At 44.5% G+C, this 21,392-nt stretch overlaps 1 protein-coding gene across 4 annotated transcripts in view; it reads left to right on the forward strand.

The window, feature by feature from the left end:
• LOC133512158 (contactin-associated protein-like 5) overlaps positions 1 to 21,392 on the forward strand; it is a 219,008-nt gene that overhangs the window by 179,271 nt on the left and 18,345 nt on the right. For 3 of the 4 annotated variants that reach the window (XM_061841507.1, XM_061841510.1, XM_061841509.1), the window contains one exon: positions 427 to 666. The exons of the other annotated variant lie outside the window; for it this stretch is intronic. In XM_061841507.1, coding sequence (XP_061697491.1) covers positions 427 to 666 — 240 coding nt within the window. The remainder of the gene's footprint in view (positions 1 to 426; positions 667 to 21,392) is intronic. 4 annotated transcript variants of the gene reach the window in all.

The following is a 21,392-nucleotide window of genomic DNA, read 5'->3' on the forward strand; positions in this document are numbered from 1 at the left end:
CTATTCACTTGGTGCTACTCTGAGCCTCTGACCGCTTGGGATGCACACACAGTTAGCGTAGTGCTAAATGTCATTGGCCTTGGTCCAGTAAGTCAGTCTAGGTGTAAAAGGTCAAACGTCTATCATTTGAGGTTTGGTGAAATCCATGATTGTAGGTTCTGTCCAAATTGTCTTCCAAGGTACTCATAGGAGATTTTGTTGGGCCTCTGTAACTTGGGCAAAACTACAGATATTTTATTTGTCAGAGTGAGAAGCCAATTGATTTAGAATGGGCCAGTTTAAGACGAGATAATGAGGCAGCATTTCAAATACATTCATGAATGTTCCACTCTCCTGCAGTTAATTAAGTTAATCCATAGTAACGTACCATAAAATTAAGCAGTTAATTTGTCACGACATGCGGCGGCTAAATCGCTGTCATCGCAGGCGGAACGACATCACTGCAGCGGGGCTTCTTGGGCTGCATGAGGAGTCTGATGGTAAATGGGCAGAACTTCGACCTGGAGGAACGGGCCAAAGTGACACCGGGCGTGAGTGCTGGGTGCCCCGGGTACTGCAGTGGATCCAGCAGCCTGTGCCATAACAGGGGACGCTGCATCGAGAAGAGCAATGGCTACACATGTGATTGTTCTCAGTCAGCCTACGCTGGATCTTCATGTAACCAAGGTGACGCTCCAATCACTCCTTTATATTCAAGGCAGAATTGTCTGTTACATAAAAAAATTCATATTCCAATTCCAACTAGCCATAGTGTTACAGTCTCTAGAAATCCAAATCCCTCCATATATAATACCCCCGACTAAAAAAATGTCTCCCACTTTCTTTCATGATATCGCTGCTGAAAAACATGACTTTCCACTGATTTAAAAAAAATTACAAAATATAAAGATTCCTGATTGCGTTGGACACCAAAAATATAGAAATGAAAACATATTTTGTTAAATTCTGGAATCGGCTCCCACCTTTCCTCCACCCGCACACTGAGCATCAGCTTACCACAGGGCAGCATGCTGAGCACCCTCCTGTACTGTCTCTACAACTGCAACTGCAGCGCAGTCCACAAAAATAAGGAAAGGAAGATCAGGCACCCCGCAGAGAGGAGGTCCAGAAGATCACAACCTGGTGCTTACGATAACAGTCTGGCACTGAACACTACAAAATCAAAGGAGATCATTGTAGACTTCAGGAGGAACAGAACTGAACCAGCTCTGCTATTCATCAACAGCGAGTGATTGGAGAGAGTCCGCACATACAGGTTCCTAGGAGTTCTGATCTCTGAGAACCTTGCCTGGACAGACAACATCTCAGTGGTCATCAAGAAGGTTAAACAACGTCTCCAATTTCCTGAGAGTCCTCAGGAGAAACACCCTGGACACAAAGTTTTGCCTGGCATTCTACCGCTTGTCCATTGAGAGCCTGCTAACATACTGTGTCTGCATCTGGAATGGGAGCTGCACTAAGACAGACAGAGCCAGACTTCTGAGGACAATTAAAGCAGCACAGAAGAGGATTGGCTACCCTCTCCCCTACGTGTCAGACAGTTACTCCTGTTGGTGCCTTAGCAGACCTCTGAACATTATTAAGGACACTAGACACCCCGGTTCTCAAATGTTTGAGCTCCTACCATCTAGAAAGGTTAGGCTTTAGAGCGTTGGACTACAGATGCGCAAAAGCAAGGACGAACAGACTGAGGATTTTTTCCCTGAGTGCTGCCAGGCCCCTGAACACTCATCTTTCCTCTAGCCACGCGATTAATGTGAAGGCACACTGATTTCAAAATCTTGAGCATTACATTTTATGCATTCTATTTTATTCATGTAATTGAATGTATTTTTTACTTATTTTTATCATTTATTTTTATTCTCTTGGCACCGTAGAGTGACTGGTGAGAGTGTTAACCTCACAGTTCTGAGAACTGGGGTTCAAATCCCAGCCTCCCCCTGAATGGAGTTTGCATCTTCTCCCCGTGCCTGCATGGGTTTTCTCCGGGCACTCTGGATATTTTCCTCCCACATCCTGAAAGCGTGCATTAATTGGCATCTCTAGATTGCCCCTTGGCGTGATTGTCAGTGCGACTGTTATGTCTCCATGTGCCCTGCAATTGACTGGCAACCAGTTCAGGGTGTAACCTCCTCCTGCCCGAAAATAGCTTGGATAGACTCCAACACACATGCGGCCATAGTGAGGATAAGTGGCTCAGAAAGTGGATGGATTTTTATTCCCCTTTTTATTTATTTTTACCTTGTATAATGACAATAAATGGAATTCATTCATTGATTTCATTTGTTCATTTTTTTCTGCGATCCTAAGAGATATTCTATTACACCAAAGTGTTGAACCACCAACAATACTATTGCCATTGTTGCTCTTTGATCAACAACAAACTTGCATCCACAATGTCCCCTGTGTTCTGTCAGCGCTACCAATTGTAGCTATGCATGAACCTGTAACTGAAAAATTTTATTTGTGCTTTGGACAAAATAGAAAAATAAAAATTATAGATTACAAACATTATCTTTATTGGACAGTGACGATATCCAAAAAAAACCTATTTAGTGTCTCACCCTTGAAAAACAAAATTAATCAAGGTATAAGATTTTCATCAGACTCAAATCTTAATGCAAAAATATAAGAAAAAAGTGCCTTATATCGATATTGTGGGTTGATCAATAAACTTCACTGTGTTCTCAGTGTTGCATGTCTCCGTGTCCATTGGAAAATATCCAACCAGATATTTTCTAGAGTTTTTGTTCTGATTAGAATCTGCGGCAAGCTCAGCTATCCCAGTTGACTTCCAGCAAGAAGTGGGGTACAGCCTGATTTTGTTGCAAGTCAAACATCAGACCAATTTTTAATCGTCCTTGCGCACGTCCAGGCCCATCTTAAGTTTGCCATGACAATTGGATGATCCAGGGGAGTCATGGTAGATAGTTTATGCGATCAAGTGAGTCAAAAATGTAACTTTTTGGTCTTCATCCCACTTGCCGTGTTTGTAGGAGGAAGAATGAAGAATACCATCCCAAAAACACCCTCCCTACTGCGAAGCATAGGAGTGGAAGCATCATAGTTTGGGGGTGTTTTTCTGTACATGGGACAGGACGACTGCACTGTATTAAGGAAACAATGACTGGAACGCTGTATGGCAAGATTTTGGGCAACAACCTCTTTGTCTCAGTAAGAAGACTGAAGATGGGTCGTGGCTGGCTCTCTAAAATGACAATGACCCTAACCACGCAGCCAGGATAACCAAGCATATCAAGGTTTTGGAGTGGCCTAGCCAGTCTCCAAGCCTAATTCCAATAGAAAATCTTTGGAGGGAGCTCAAACTCCCATGTTTTACAGCAACATCCCAGAAACCCATCTGATCTAGATAAGATCTGTGTGAAGGAAAAAGCCAAAATCTCTGCTGCAGTGTGTGCAAACATGATGAAAAACTGTAGAAATGTTTCACCTCACTAATTGCAAACAATGGCTACTGTATCAAATATTAACAATGATTTTCACAGGTGTTCAAATGCTTATTTTCAGCAGTAACATACAAATAAATTATTTTTAAAAATCATCCATTGAGATTTCCAGACCCTAGTTTCGATAAGCAATATGGAGAATAGATTATATTATGACAAATCAAGTCATATTCCGCAAAATGTTATATCATAAAAATAGTCATATTTTTTGACATCTTGTATCGTCTTTTTTAAAAGTTGCATTTTATCATATTTGCAAGAATATCGTTCCCATTATGAGAATAAAGTTGGGTAGTAACCGAAAATGAGTTACAAAAGTTAAGTTGTACTGTATATTTGACAAAATAATCTGAGAATTTCCTCACTGTATATGTCACTGATGCTGGGGTTCTGTCTCACAGTTCTGAGAACTGGAATTCAAACCCCGGCGCCGCCTTTGTGGAGTTTGCACATTCTCCCTGTGCCTGCAGAGGTTTTTCCGTGCAGTCCGGTTTCCTGACACATTCCAAAAACATGCATGGCAGTTTAAATGTAGACTATAAATTGCCTGTAGGTGTAAATGTAAGTACAAATGGTTGGCCGTGTTTATATGTGCGATTTGGACTGACTGGAGACCAGTTTGGGGTATATTCTGCCTTTTGCCTTAAATCAGCTGGGATAGGCTCCAGTGCATCATCTATCTATCTATCTATCTATCTTCTATCTATCTATCTATTATCTATCTATCTATCTATTATCTATCTATCTATCTATCTATATCTATCTATCTATCTATCCTATCTATCTATCTATCTATCTATCTATCTATCATCTATCTATCTATTCTCCCTCCCTCTCGCTCTCTCGCTCTCGCTCTCGCTCTATCTATCTATCTATCTTCTTCGCCGCTTTTCCTCACAAGTGTTCCCAGGCCAGGGAAGAGAGTGCAACCACTCTCAAGAGGACTGGCACCAGAGCCCAAGCCATTGGTTGTCTGCCAATCGCAGGGTACATGGAGACAGACAACAGTCGCACTCACAATCACAGCTAGGAGCAATTTAGAGTGTTGAATTAATGTTGCATGTTTGTGGAATGTGGGAAGAAACCGGAGTGCCCAGAGAAAACCCACGCAGTCACGGAAAGAACATGCAAACTCCATTCGTTCCTCAGAACTGTGAGGCCAATGCTCTACAGCTGCTCCACCGTGCTGTCTTTAAATTTCTAATTTCTGCCAATTTATGTTCATGGAAGACAAACCCACAACGGTGAGAGAAATTGAATCTGATATTGTATGTTTAAAAAAAAAAAAAAAAAAAGATATTAACATGAAAATGAGACATTTTGAAATGTGGTTCAACAGAATATTTTTTCAAAAACAAACTCATGTAACAGACATGGATATGAATGATGATACCTTTAACTTAACATTTTATAGCCCAACATTTTGAGGGAATCACTGCAATCAAACTTTTTTTTTTAACTTTCTGGTGAGACTTCTGCACCTCTTAGCAATTATGTTGTCTCTCTCTTCAAGAGCAAACTGCTTCGGTTATCTCTGGCCTTATCAGAATAGTACAATGTTTAGCTTTTAGCTCATACTAGGTATCTTTAGAGGGTTTTTGTGTGTGTGTGTGTGGTGTGTGTGTGTGTGTGTGTGTGTGTGTGTGTGTGTGTGTTGTGTGTGTGTGTGTGTGTTGTTTGTTTGTTTGTTTGTTTGTTTGTTTGTTTGTTTGTTTTTTGGGGTCATTATTCCATTGTAAGACCTATGACCTGCAACTGAGACCAAGGTTTCTGAAATTGAGCAGCACATTTCTCTCTGGAATACTTTTCTAGTCTTAAGATTTCATTGTACCCAGCACAGATTGCAGACACCCAGTGCCAGATGCTTCCAAAATCTTTTTGGCTTGTCAACATGCAGTTTGGTGAGGTCCAATCCCGCTTTTTTATTATTTCTTTTGAACAGTGGTTTCTTCCTTCCCCTCCTGAAAGCCATCACCTTAACCTGTTGGAAGGGCCTGTCTTCTTCTTCTTTTCCTTTCGGCTTGTCCCGTTAGGGGTCGCCACAGCGTGTCACCTTTTTCCATTGTAGCCTATCTCCTGCATCTCCCCCTTTAACCCCAACTGTCTTCCCTCACAACATCCATCAACCTTCTCTTTGGTCTTCCTCTTGCTCTTTTCCTAGGCAGTTCCATCCTCAGCACCCTTCTACCAATATACTCACTCTCTCGCCTCTGAACATGTCCAGTCTGCTCTCTCTCACCTTATCTCCAAAACATCCAACTTTGGCTGTCCCTCTAATGAGCTCATTTCTAATCCTATCCAACCTGGTCACTCCGAGCGAGAACCTCAACATCTTCATTTCTGCCACCTCCAGTTCAGATTCCTGTTGTTTCTTCAGTGCCACCGTCTCTAATCCGTACATCATGGCTGGCCTCACCACTGTTTTGTAAACTTTGCCCTTCATCCGAGCAGAGACTCTTGTGTCACATAACACACCAGACACCTTTCGCCAGCCGTTTCAACCTGCTTAGACCTGTTTCTTCACTTCCTTACTGCACTCACCGTTGCTCTGGATTGTTGACCCTAAATATTTGAAGTTGTCCAACCGGGCTATCTTTTCTCCCTGTAGCCTCACTCAGCCCCCTCCACCCCTCTCATTTACGCACATATACTCTGTTTTACTTTGGCTAATCTTCATTCTTCTCCTTTCCAGTGGATGTCTCCATCTTTCTAATTGTTCCTCTGCCTGCTCCCTGCTTTCACTGCATATCATATTATCATCTGTGAACATTATGGTCCAAGGGGATTCCAGTCTAACCTAGTCTGTCAGCCTATCCATTACTACTGCAAACAGGAAGGGGCTCAGAGCTGATCCCTGATGCAGTCCCACCTCCAACTTAAATTCTTCTGACACACCAATGGCATACCTCACCATTGTTCTGCTGCCATCATGCATGTCCTGTACTATTCTAACATGTTTCTCTGCCACACCAGACTTACGCATGCAGTACCACAGTTCCTATCTTGGTACTCTGTCATAGGCTTTCTCGAGATCCACAAAAACACAATGTAGCTCCTTCTGACCTTCTCTGTACTTTTCCACTAGCATCCTCAAGCCGAATAATGCGTCTGTGGTACTCTTTCTAGGCATGAAACCATACTGTTGCTCACATATACTTACTTCTTTCCTGAGTCTAGCCTCCACTACTCTTTCCCAAAACTTCATTGTGTGGCTCATTAACTTTATTCCTCTGTAATTCCCACAGCTCTGGACATCGCCTTTGTTCTTAAAAATGGGAACTAGTACACTTTTCCTCCATTCCTCAGACATCTTTTTGCCCGCAAGTATTCTGTTGAATAAGTTGGTCAAAAACTCCACAGCCATATCTCCAAATTGCTTCTATACCTCCACCGGGATGTCATCAGGACCAAATGTGTTTCCATTTTTCATCCTTTGTTCTAACTTCCCCCTTACTAATCATTGCCACTTCCTGATCCTTCACACTTGCCTCTTCTGCTCTTCCTTCTCTCTCTTTTTCTACACTTGCCTCTTCAACTCTTCCTTCTCTCTCATTTTCTTCATTCATCAACTTCTCAAAGTATTCTCTCGATCTATTTAGCACACTACTGGCACCAGTCAACACATTTCCATCTCTATCCTTAATCACACTTACCTGCTGCACATCCTTCCCATCTCTATCCCTCTGTCTGGCCAACCTGTAGAGATACTTTTCTCCTTCTTTCGTGTCCAACCTGGTGTACATGTCTTACATATGCCTCTTGTTTAGCCTTTGCCACCTCTACCTTTGCCCTACGTTGCATCTCAATGTACTCCTTTCGCGACTCCTCAGTCTTCTCAGTGTCCCATTTCTTCTTCGCTAACCTCTTTATGACGTCTTGTATTTTGGGGCTCCACCACCAAGTCTCCTTCTCCCCTTTCCTACCAGAAGACACACCAAGTACTATCCTGCCTGTCTCTGATCACCTTGGCTGTCGTAGTCCAGTTTTCCGGGAGCTTCTGCTGTCCATCGAGAGCCTGTCTCAACTCTTTCGGAAAGGCCGCACAACATTCTTCCTTTCTCAGCTTCCACCACATGGTTCTCTGCTCTACCTTTGTCTTCTTAATCTTCCTACCCACCACGAGAGTCATCCTACACACCACCATTCTATGCTGTCAAGCTACACACTCCCCTACCACTACTTTACAGTCAGTAACCTCCTTCAGAATACATCGTCTGCGCAAAATATTATCCACCTGCGTGCTTCTACCTCCGCTCTTGTCGGTCACTATATGTTCCTCCCTTTTCTGGAAATAAGTGTTCACTACAGCCATCTCCATCCTTTTTGTAAAGTCCACCACCATCTGTCCCTCAAAGTTTCTTTCTTGGATGCCGTACTGACCCATCACTTCTTCATTGCCCCTGTTTCCTTTACCAATATTTCCATTACAATCTGCACCAATCACAACTCTCTCTCTGTCTGGAATGCTCAGAACTACTACTTCATCTCGTTCCTTCCAGAATTCCTCTTTCAACTCTAGGTCACATCCTACCTGTGGGGCATAGCCGCTTACCACATCATACATAACACCCTCAATTGCAAATTTTAGTCTCATCACTTGATATGACACTCTTCACCTCCAAGACATTCTTAGCCAGGTCTTCCTTTAAAATAACCCCTACTCCATTTTTCTTCCTATCTACTCCGTGGTAGAATAATTTAAACCCTGCTCCTAAACTTCTAGCCTTACTACCTTTCCACCTGCTCTCTTGGATCCACAATATATCAACCTTTCTCCTAATCATCATGTCAAACAATTCCTGAGCCTTTCCTGTCATAGTCCCAACATTCAAAGTCCCTACACTTGCTTTCCTCTTTTTCTTTTTAAGACGAATCCAGTTTCCTCCTCTTCTTTGTCTTCGACCCACAGTAGTTGAATTTTCACCGACGCCCTGCAGGTTAGCAGTGCTGGTGGTGGGCGTTGTTAACCCGGGCCACAACCGATCCGGTATGGGATTCTTTAGATTCTGTGTGTCCCAATTATCATAGGAGCTAACTTTTTGGGGTCTTCATGCATCTGCTATGGTCACCCATGGCAAACAGGTTCTAGGTGAAGGACCAGACAAAGTATGACTGTGAGACTCCTATGATGAATGAGCTAAATGGATCAAGGTTTCCCTTGCCCGGACACGGGTCACTGGTTCCCTCCTCTGGACCCAGGCCTGGAGGTGGGGCTCGAAGGCAAGCACCTGGTGGCCTGGCCTGCACCCATGGGACCTGGTTGGGCACAGCCCGAAAGGCTAACATGGGTCCCCTTCCTAAGGGTTCACCACCTGTGGGAGGGGCCATAGTGATCAGGTGCAGGGTGAGCTGGGCGGTGGCCAAAGGCAGGCACCTAACCGATCTTATCCCCAGCTACAGGAGCTGGGTCTAAGGACATTGAAATTCCCCTCTTTGTAGGAATGGAGCCGAAGTTGGTGTGTGAGATCAAAAAGTTCTGACTAGATGTTGTCGGGCTCGCCTCCACACATGGCTTGGGCTCTGATGCCAGTCTTCTTTAGAGGGGTTGCACTCTCTTCCCCTGGCCTATTAACACCTTGGGATCCCCCCAGAAGAGCTGGATGAAGTGGCTGGGTAGAGGGAAGTCTGAGCATCCTTGCTTAAGCTACTGCCTTTGCAACCCGACCTCGAATAAGCGGAAGAAGATGAGAGGGATGGACAGATGGATAGACAAATGGACAGACGGGCGGAAGGATGGATGAATGCATGGATGGATACATAGATGAATGCTTTGTAAACAACCATAGAGGGTCCAATCTGACACTGATGTACCTTGACCTTTGAGGTTACCTTTAATTTCAATTATCTATTTCTAATAGATATGTTGTTGTTTTTTTTACCATTTGTAGTTTCCGTCTCATCAATTAGTCATTAAATATTCTTCCGGCGGGCTTGTCTGAGGAGGTTGGCTACAGTCCTGTGGATGTTCAAATTTTTGAGTAATATGTGCAATTGTCATCACATGACTATTAAACTTCTTGGACATTGTCTTATAGCTTTTACCTTTCACAATTTTCTTGTTTTCCAAGATATCGCTCTCCTGTGCTTCCTCTGGTCCATGTCTAGTGTGGTACACACCAATGCCTCCAAGCTGCAAAGTGATCACTTGTCACTCTTGAAAGGCACCGATTTGATTCAAAATACACCGATTTGAAGAGTTTATTTTTGGCTATTATTCCAGAAACACATTTGGAACTCTGAGAATTGAGCGATGAGAGAATTTTGAATGGAGGAACTTGGCTGGCCTCCACAGCGTTCTGCCCTCAGTCCAATAGAACACTTTTGGATTGACCTAGTGGATATTGAACCAGTCCTTCTCATCCAACATCAGTTTGTGACCCTACAAACACAAAATGTTTCTGGACCAATTTCCACAAACTCACTCCTTAACCTTGGTGAAAGCCTCGCCACAAGAAAATAAATCTTTTACAGTTGCAAGAGCAAGACAAACACCACATTAAACCCATATGGTTTTAGAATGGAATATCACTTAAAATCTTATGTGAGTCAAGGCAGGTGAAAGAATACTTTTGGTGCGTACAAAGCAAAAGCCTAAACAACATTTGTCCTCAACATGTTATCGAAGTGCATTTATTGAGGTCCAGCTGTCACCTTGACGACACATTACGTGACATATTTTTGTCCTCTCTTGCCCCCATCCTCTGCAAGGATTAAGGCAAGCTTCTTATTTCTCCAGAAGCCCGAGTCCAATCATTTGTTCTCTTTTTTTCCCTGTAGTGTGGAGATTGTTTTGGCCATGTTACTTTTTTTTTTTTTTTTTTTTTTTTTATTTATTTTTTTTTTTTAAGAGCACCGTTGGGCTCCATTTATTTTATCTACCGAGACCCGCTTCTTTTATCTTGGCAATTCGGTCGGTAGATTCACCTAAACGACTTACTGTTTCGGATCATTGGCTTTTTCTATTCCTACCCCCCATGCCCGCCTTTGCAAGAGAAGACTCTTGAGAAAGGCACATGTTTGCCTTCTTGTGACTACATTGTTACCTGGGACCAATTCTGCTAAAACACGGTGATGGCACACTATCAGATTTAGGCTACAGAGTGCTGCAAGGCAGTGCGAGCTCGGAAAAAAAATGCATAATTACTTTCTGAGCAACAGGCTCAGTATCTGTCCCACAACTATAATGTGAAAATCAACTCCAAATTTAATCCCTAATAAGGGTCGCCATTCAGCTGGATGATATCCCACCTGACATCTGGACTGGTCACATTTCCATTGCAGGGCACATCGAGTGGAGTGAAACCCTGTTGAATCCAGGGAATACATTCCAGATTCACCTGCACTAGGTGAAAATCTTAGGTATAGAGACCATATGAAAAATATTTTTGAAAGAGTTTTAACACTATCACTTGCCTTATGACACATTTAAATTTATTATAACACACTTAAACTTAAACAACGCAGTATGCCTTCCAACCCATGTTCTCAATCTTGTCTCCAAAATTCCCCAAATAAAATTCAAAATGTGCTTTCTTCAAGTTTACCATTTCTCTTCTACAATTGAAGTCTACTAAAAGGAACTGACATATGAAAGAAATGAGAATTTAATTTTGTATGTTCAAACACCAAAATATCCAACCAAACCAAGTAACTTTGTCAAACAAAAGTCTGCTAGTGTAATGCTATGATATAATGCAAAAAAACAAAGACTGGGCAAAAGAAATTAGCAGCGCTATCATGGTCATTATAAACCTTCCAACAGCTCCTGCTTCAACACATACAACACAGACAGAGGACAGAACATTCACAGCAAACGATAAATCATGGTACTCTATACATCTATTTTGTACTACTTTTCCGGGCCTGGTCACAGGGGCAGTAGGTTTAAAAGGGAGGCCCAGATTTCCCCTTCTAAAGCCATTTCATCCAGCTCTTCTGGGGGTATCCTGAGGCGTTCCCTGGCCAGCCGAGAGATGTAGCGTCTCCAGCATGTCCTGAGTTGTCGCCTTGGTCTTTTTCCAGTGGGACATGCCCGGAATATCTCACCAGGGAGACGTCGAGGAAGTATCAGAATCAAGTGCCCCAGGAACATCATCTGGCTACTTTCAATGCGGAGAAACGTCTCAACACTAAGCCATTGCTGGATGATAGAGATTCTCACCCTATCTCTAAGGGAGTCCCTGGACACCATGCAGAGGAAACTCATTTTGGCCGCTTGTAACCTAGATCTCGTTCTTTCGGTCATGACCCACAGCTCGTACCATAGGTCACTGTAAGAACGTTGATGAACTGGTAAATTGGGAGCTTCACCTTTCGACTTAGCTCTCTCTTTACCACAACAGATTGGGACAGAGTCCGCATGACTGCAGACGATGCAGTGATCCTTCTGTCTCTTGTTCCATTCTTTCCTCATTCGTGAACAAGACCCCAAGATTCTTGAACTCCTCCACTTGGGGCAGGATCTTATCCCCGACCCAGATAGGGCACGCCACTCTTTTCCAATTGAGGACCATGGTCTCAGATTTTGAGGTGCTGATTTTCATCCCACCTGCTTCACACTCGGTTCCGAACCGCTCCCGTGAGCACTGGAGATCTCATCATGTTTTAATAAAGCCAATATAACCACATCATCTGCAAAAAACAGGGATCTAAAAATGAGGCCACCAAACCAGACCCCCTCTGCGCCTCGGGTTCACCTAAATATTCTGTCCTTAAAAGTTATAAACAAAATCGGTGACAAAGGGCAGCCTTGGCGGAGTCCAACCCTCACTGGAAACAAGTCCGACTTACTGCCAGGATTGCGGACCAAACTCTGACACTGGTCGTACAGTGACCAAACAGCTAATATCAAGGAGTTCAGTCCCCCATACTCCCGAAAGAGCCCCGCAGGACTCCCCGCGGGACACGGTCAAAACCCATTCTCCACGTCCACAAAACACATGTAGATTACTTGGGCGAAGTCCCATGCACTCTCTAGGACCCTGCTGAGTCTGTAGAGTTAGTTCCCTGTTCCACAGCCAGGACGAAAACCATATTGCTCCTCCTGAATCTGAGATTCGACTTAACGATGGACCCTCCTCTCCAGCACACCTGAATAGGAATGTGAGCCTCCTACAGTTGAAACACACCCTCCTGTCCCCTTCTTAAAAAGGGGGAACACCACCCCAGACTGCCAATCCAAAGGCACTGTCCCCGATGTCCATGCGATGTTGTAGAAGCCTGTCAACTAGGACACCTCCACACTTTGACCATATCTCATCCACCCTTGCCACCGAGGATTTTTTTAACCACCTCAGTGATCTCAACCCCAGAGATAGGAGAGCCCCCCTCAGAGAACCAAGGTTCTGCTTCCTCATGGGAAGGCACATGAGAGGAATTGAGGAGGTCTTCGAAGTATTTTCCCCACTGACTCACAACATCCTGAATCGAGGTCAGCAGCGTCCCATCCTCACTATACACAGTGTTGGTTGTGCACTGCTTCCCTCTCCTGAGACGCTGGACAGTGGACCGGCATTTCCTCCAAGCCATCTTGAAGCCATTCTCCATGGCCTCACCGAACTCCTCCAAAGACTGTGTTTTTGCCTCAGCGACAACCAAAGGTGTAATCTGCTTAGCCAGCCGGTACCCATCATCTGCCTCAGGAGTCCCACAAGCCAAAAAGGCCCCATGTTTGCTGAAGAGTACTCGGATGTTCCTCAGCATTATTGGCAAAATATTATGCGAACAGATGAAACCAAAGTTGAATTGTTTTGGAGGAATACACAGTGCCAAGTGTGGAACAAGTTTGGCACATACACTAATGTATCAAAATTTTAGCCCAAATTTGAAGCATGGTGGAAGGAGCATTTTGGCATGGCTGTGCTTTTTTTTTTTTTTTTTTTTTTTTTTTAGCTCAGGGCCTGGACAGCTGGTATCAATGGAAAAATCTATCTAAAAGTTTATCAAGATAAGTTGGAAAAGAACTTGAGGCTACACTCCAACAGTTTAAGATCAAAATAGACTTGGTGCAACAGGACTAAAATCCAAAACACAGAAGCAAATCAGCAACAGAATGATTTCAGAAGAAAAAAAGATATTATTTGCTGTTTCCCATTTAAAGTCCTAAACCTAACCCAATAGAAATGCTGTGGTGTGTTGTGTACCATGAGAGCTATTCACACCAGACATCACAGAAATCTTGTTAAATATCAGCTGTTTTGGGAAGAGGAATGGTCCGAAATCGATCCTGATCATTGTCCACATCTGATTTGCATTTAGTTGAGGTTATTGTTGCCAAAGGAAGATCTACCAGTTCATAAATCCAAGCGTTAGGTGACTTTTTGCTGCCCTCTTCTGTGAAGCTTTACGTCTTTTGCTCTATAAAAATATTAAAACATAATAATTTGTGTGGTGTTAATTTAAGCACTCTGTTTATTCTCATGATTTAAGTGAAAATCAAACAACATTTTCCAACCAATTTGTACACAAATTTAAGAAATTCCATAGGGGCCCCACCACTGTACATGTCTATGACGGACAGCTCACTATTTAGTGAAAGAAGCTAAGGTTAATAGTCTAAATCCTAATTCAAGTACTCCTTCTTGTCATACAGCACAAATAACTGGAATAAAATGCAGAATAAGTCACAAATATGCAATTAAAATCTTTGGATTACATCAATCACTGTCCATCATGCAGGATTAATCCTTTGATACATGAGTAACACTGATATTTCTTATGACAGGACTGTTACCCTCAAGAGCTCTGCTTTTGGGCTATGATAAAAGCAGAGCTAATTCAGGATCCATATTTGCGATGGATTTTAATGCATGAAGTGTCATCTTGGACAAATGTCTTAGACCAGTCAACCAGCCTGGAGAGGAAATATGGTATCCAAAGTCAATGATGTCTACATGTAGAGAGAAAGAAACCATGTTGTTTGGTGGGAGTATCATATAAATCAAGTGTGACTTCACATCATGACGACAGTTGCTCGATTCTCATTTGCAGCCGCTGTCGTTTACGGCAAACAAATTGTTTTTGGGTGGGGGGTCAAGTTGGGAACAAAGGAATGTCCTGTGCTCTCGCCGAAAACATTTCACGATGAAACTATATATATACCATACTATTAGATCCAAACCATTCATGAGTAGGGTGGCAATTTTTTGCCTGATTGAGATAAAAGTCACCTAAGAGGCCACAATCAAGGAAATAACACTTGTTTTTCATTTAACGCATAAAAAAAAGGACAAAAAGATGTACACTCTCAGAGGCAGTGTCCCAAAACTGGGACGGGTATGTTATCAATTCTGTGAAGTGGTACATACTAGAGATATGTTTATTAATTAATTCTTTTTCTAGAACGACACTTACGCATTAATAATACTGATGGGTTAGCAATTTGAAGACAAATTTAGTTGCATACTGACCTTTCTCCCTTTCTTCTCTTGGAAAACGCTCCATGTGTACTTCAGGCAGCCATGACGGGTCAGGAAGGAAAGGGAAATAACTCCGTGCTAACTTTGACCAATGAATTATCCTCTCCTGATACCAAATTATGGCTTCAGATTAAAACACTTAAGTATTTTGATATGCTGAAGGATATAATGTGTGAAAATCATGATGTCCCAAAAATGGGACGCTGCCCTCGAATGGGTTAATGTGGAACATGATACCGAGACCTTAAATTGAGCCGTTAATGATGGTTGTTATTTTCACACCTAATGAAGTTGCGTTGAAGTAAAATAAACATGAGAACCCTTCAGGAGTAACAAAGAAATGTATGGAAATTAAAGGATGTGCTGTTGAGCAAAAAGGAGGCAGAAGACTTTCGATGTTTCAATTACATTTTTTTAATGACAATACATATGAGGTTCTTTCAATACTTTTATATTATCATCCAAAGGCATTTCAGGAATGTTGAGAAAGACTGCAAATCATCTTCAATGTTTAAGGGACCATCTATGTCAAGATCAATTTGTTTATAGTTTACAATGTTTGTTAGTCTTCCACGTGAACACAAACACAAATATATCATTACTACTCTGGGCTTCGCAGTTTAGGCTGCTGTTCCCTCAACCTGGCCCGGATACTATGGAAACAGTTTGATTATTTAGCAAACTATTTTAATTCTGTTAAATCCCACAATTATGAGAGAGAGATTTTTTTTTTACAGAATTTTATATTATTTTCTTCAGGGTCAAAAGTTTACATAAACAAAAAGTACTCCTTTAGTACTTTAAAGAACCTGTGGAAGAACAGATGATGATGTTATGGCTTTGGAAGTGAATGTGACTGAATTAGTGCTTGTTTTTCTGTGCCCTGCGATTGACTGGCAACCAGTACAAGGATGTACCCTACCTCCTGCCTGACGATATCTGGGATAGGCTCTAGCACTCCCGTGACCCTTGTGAGGAGAATTGGCTCAGAAAATGGATGGATGGATGGATGGATGGATGGATGGATGGATGGATGGATGGATGGATGGATGGATGGATGGATGGGTGCAAGATCAAAATGAAACTTGAAGTAATGGAACTCTAAGTGTTATGAGATGAAGCAAACAAATATATTATTAAGTTACAGAAACTATTACTTGGATACTGTAATTTGGGGAAAACCAGCAACCGCATAAAATCCATGCATTTTTTTTATATGCAGTAACCTGTCTCAAGTCCATGGCAATTTGATTTATTTACTAAAGCAGGCTCTTAAACTTCAAGTCTCTTGACCAATAGAAATACTTTTAGGGTTAACGAAAATATTTTATGTATATAAAAGTTGCCCTGTATATACTGTAATAAACTAAGTGAAGAAAATAAGTATTTGAACACCCTGCTATAGTGCAAGTTCTCCCACTTAGAAATCATGGAGGGGTCTGAAATTTTCATCGTAGGTCTATGTCCACTGTGAAAGAGATAAAATAAAAAGAAAAATCCAGAAATCACAATGTATGATTTTTTTAACGAGTTATTTATGTGATACAGCTGCAAATAAGTATTTAAACACCTGTCTATGAGCTAGAATTCTGACCCTCAAAGACCTCTTAGTCCACCTTTAAAAGTTCACCTCCACTCCATGTTTTTTCCTGAATCAGATGCACCTGTGTGAGATCATTAGCTGCATAAAGACACCTGCCCACCTCATACAAACAGTAAGACTCAAACATGTAGCATGGCCGAGACCAAAGAGCTGTCCACCAGAGACACCAGAGACAAAATTGTAGAACTCCACACGGCTGGAAAGGGCTATGGAGAAATTACCAAACACCTCGGTGAAAAAAGGTCCACTGTTGGACCAATCATTAGAAAATGGAAGAAGCTAAACATGACGGTCAATCTCAATCGGAGTGGAGCCCCATGCAAGATATCACTTCGTGGGGTCTCAATGATTCTTAAAAAGGTGGAGAATCAGCAGGACTACGCGACAGGATTTGGTCAATGACCTGAAAAGAGCTGGGACCACCGTTTCCAAGATGACTGTTGGTAATACACGAAGACGTCATTGTTTGAACTCATGCATGGAACAGAAGGGTCCCCTGCTTAAACCAGCTCATGTCAAGGCCCGTCTTGAGTTTTCCAATGATCATTTGGATAATATAGAGGAGTCATGGGAGAATGTTTTGTGGTCAGATGAGACCAAAATGGAACTTTTTGGTCATGATTCCACTGACCGTGTTTGGAGGAAGACGAATGATGAGTTCCATCCCAAGAACACCATCCCTACTGTGAAGCATGGAGGTGGTACCATCATGCTTTGGGGGTGTTTTTCTTCACATGGGACAGAACGACTCCACTGTATTAAGGAGAGGATGCCATGTATTGTGAGATTTTGGGGAACAACCTCTTTCCCTCAGTCAGCTCTGTAAGAAGCATATCAAGGTTCTTGTGTGGCCTAGTCAGTCTCCAGACCTAAATCCAATAGAAAATCTTTGGAGGGATCTGAAACTCCATGTTTCTCAGCGACAGCTCAGAAACCTGTTTGATCTAGAGAAGATCTGTGTGGAGGAGTGAACCAAAATCCCTCTTGCAGTGTGTGCAAACCTGGTGAACAACTACAAGAAACGTTTGACCTCTGTCATTGCAAACAAAGGCGACTGTACCAAATATTAACATGGGTTTTCTCAGGTGTTAAAATACTTATTTGCAGCTGTATCACACAAATAAATAATTGAAAAAATCATACATTGTGATTTCTGGATTTTTCTCTTCATATTATCTCTCTCACAGTGGACATGCACCTATGATGAAAATTTCAGACCCCTCCATGATTTCTAAGTGGGAAAACTTGCAATATTGCAGGGTGCTCAAATACTTCTTTTCTTCACTGTACCTACCGGTGAGTCACTGATGGTGTAGTGGTACGCACGCCTGCCTTGGTGCGGGCAGCATGGAGTTGATTCCAGCTCAGTGATGGTGTTGATATGTGCCCTGCAATTGACTAGTGACCAATTCCTGGTGTAGTCAGCCTTTCACTAGCTGGGCTAGTCACCAGTGCTCTTTCGACCGACCAGTACACATATATAAGTGAAATTAGTGAAGTACTTGCCACAATTGACCCCTCCGTACAGGCCACTTAACCACGCCTCCCGAAGTGACGTCACGCCACGTGCGCTGACGTAAGACAAACAGTAAAAATGGCAAATACAATAAGATACATTCTGAACTGAGACAGACTCCATGCTTCTGATTTCATTCAAATCAACGATATATTATAGATTCTAAATACAATACATTCTTAACTGAGAGAGACGGCATGCTTCTGATTTCATTCAATCATTCACACGTAGCAATGTTATGCTAGCGGAGAACGTCTCATTCATTTATACAAGATGTGTATTAAAAATCAAATTTAGGGCATATCTTCGTGCAAACACAGTCTGGTTAAGCTTCGGCCGCGAGCCAGCAAGAAATCAATACGTTTGTGCAGTCCGATCATCGCTAAATATCGCTCAACAAAGAATAAGTGTGTCAATCGTTCACACGTAGCGGTGTTATGCTCGTGGAGAACGTCTCATTCATTTATACGAGACGTGTATTAAAAATCAAATTTAGGGCATATCTTGGTGCAACTACAGTCTGGTTAAGCTTCGGCCGCGAGCCAGCAAGAAATCAATACGTTTGTGCAGTCCGATCATCGCTAAATATCGCTCAACAAAGAATAACTGTGTCAATCGTTCACACGTAGTGGTGTTATGCTAGCGGAGAACGTCTCATTCATTTATACGAGACGTGTATTAAAAATCAAATTTAGGCCATATCTTCGTGCAAACACAGTCTGGTTAAGCTCCAGTCGCGAGCCAGCACGAAATCAATATGTTTGTGCAGTCCGATCATCGCTAAATATCGCTCAACAAAGAATAAGTGTGTCAATCGTTCACACGCAGCAGTGTTATGCTAGGGAAGAACTTTGAATTCATTTATACGAGACGTATTGAAAATCAAATATAAGCCATACCTTCGTGCTGTAGCGCCGGAGAAAAGGAGTCGGACACAGGAGCAGAACTTGCTTTATTGTTCAACATCAAAACACTACTCCCTAACGGCGGGAACTCTGTTAACCTTTACTCCGGAAGCGCAACAACAAAAACAGTCCGTGCGGAACCCCGCACCCAAACTCGAGGTCCCGCGGGTGAATTATGTAAACACCACACAAGCCCCCCCAGAATTCACCCATAGTCAAAATCCTTGTGCTGTGGAGGGATGATGACCCGACCCCGGCAGGTGTGCAGTAGGGGCCGAGGGGGGGGGGCCGCACTGTCCATTGAGTCACGGGACAAGGGCCCAGGCGGGGTCAAGGGCACCCCGGCAGACGCAGGGGCACAGGGCAAAGGGGGACGACCCCGGCGCGGAGGGAGGACCAACCCCAAAGGCTGGGCAATGTCCAGGTGCGCGGGTTTGACCCTGTCCACGGAAACAGTCTCGGGTCTGCCGCCAATGTCCACGAGCAGGCTCTTATCCCCGTGCTCCAGGACCCTGAACGGGCCGTCATATGGGGGAGAGGTCCACGGTGGGCTTCATGACGAACAAACACAAAATCCGCAGAGCGCAGGTGACGGGGCAGCCGGGCAGCTGGAGTGCCATGTTGCGACGTGGGAACCGGCGCGAACCCTTTTGCGGCCTCCAGCAGGGAGGACCGTTGCCTGGCTGCGGACAAGGGCGCTGTGGCGTCCGGGATGAATTCGCCGGGGACCCGCAGTGGCTGGCCGTAGACGAGTTCGGCGGATGAGGACAACAGGTCCTCCTTGGGGGCGCACCTGAGGCCGAGCATGACCCACGGGAGCTTATCCAACCAGTTGCCGTCCATCAAGCCGGCACGCAGGGCTGCTTTCATGGAGCGGTGGAACCGCTCGCAAAGACCGTTCGCCTGGGGGTGATAGGCGGTAGTGCGGTGCAGCTTGACCCCCAAACTCTCAGCAACTGTGTTCCAGAGTTCAGAGGTAAACTGAGGGCCACGATCTGAGGAAAGGTCGCACGGTGTCCCGAAGCGTGCCACCCACGTGCCGATGAACGCCCGGGCTACGTCTGACGACAACGTCGAGGAGAGGGGAACGGCTTCGGGCCAGCGGGTCATCCTGTCCACCATGGTGAGCAAGTAGGTGAATCCGTGCGACGTTGATGTGGTCAAACGTCCTCTCGGGGACAGCGAAGGGCTGCAAGGGGGCTTTTGTGTGGCGATGCACCTTAGCCCGCTGACAGGCCATGCACAAGTCGACCCAGGCCTGCACATCTTTCTTGAGACCGCGCCACACGAACTTCTGGGCCACCAGCCTCACGGACGATTTCCTTCCAGGGTGGGAGAGGTTGTGGACCGCCTCGAAAACAGCTCTTTGCCAGTTTGCAGGGACCAGCGGCCGAGGCTGGTCAGCCGAGAAGTCGCACAGCAACCTGACGCCCGCGTCACCAACCACGACTTCCTCCAGGCGCAAACAAGTGTCAGAAGCCTTGAGGGGCTGCACCCCGTGGTCCGAGGCCTGGTCTGCGCTCATGCGGTAGTAGTCGAGACCCAGATGCACAGTGCCGACGATCGCCCTGGAGAGGCAGTCCGCGACCACATTGGATTTGGCGGCGATGTGTTGGATGTCCGTAGTGTACTCAGAGATGAACGACAGTTGGCGTTGCTGGCGGGTGGACCACAGCTCGGCCACCTTGGACATGGCGAAAGTGAGGGGTTTATGGTCCACATATGCCGTGAAGTCACGGCCTTCCAATAGGGAGCGGAAGTGGCGGATCGCCAGCCAGAGGCCGAGGAGCTCTCTATCGAACATGCTGTATTTGCGCTCCCTGGGGACCAGCTGACAGCTGAAAAAGGCAAGCGGTTGCCAGGCGCCGCCGACCCACTGTTCGAATACGGCTCCAACAGCGTAGTCCGATGCATCGGTAGTGAGAGCAACAGGGTCCCCATGGGTCGGGTGGGCCAGCATAGCGGCACGACTCAGCGCGGCCTTCGTAGCCTCGAAGGCTTCCATCCTCTCGGCCATCCATTCAATGTCCCGGTTGGGGGCCTTCTCTTTAAGAGCGTCATAGAGCGGGCGCATTATGTGGGCTGCCCGGCAGATGAACCGGTGGTAGAAAGTCACCATCCCCAGGAACTCCCGGAGGCCCCGAGCCGAGCGAGGTCGGGGAAAAGCGGAGACGCCCTCCACCTTTGCCGGAAGGTGGGCGGCGCCGTTCTTGTCTATGAGGTGCCCGAGGAACTGGATAGAGGGCACCCCAAAAACACACTTCGCCGGGTTGATGATCAGGCCATGCTGCTCAAGTCTTGCGAAGAGGTCGCGGAGGTGCATCAGATGTTCATCCTCCGAGGAGCTGGCGACGAGGATGTCATCCAAATAGACGAACACAAATGGCAAGTCCCTGAGCACAGAATCCATTAAACGCTGGAAAGATTGTGCCGCGTTTTTAAGACCAAACGGCATCCTCAGAAACTCGAACAGTCCAAACGGAG

Source organism: Syngnathoides biaculeatus, chromosome 14 (assembly GCF_019802595.1).
Source record: "Syngnathoides biaculeatus isolate LvHL_M chromosome 14, ASM1980259v1, whole genome shotgun sequence".
NCBI lineage: Eukaryota > Metazoa > Chordata > Actinopteri > Syngnathiformes > Syngnathidae > Syngnathoides > Syngnathoides biaculeatus.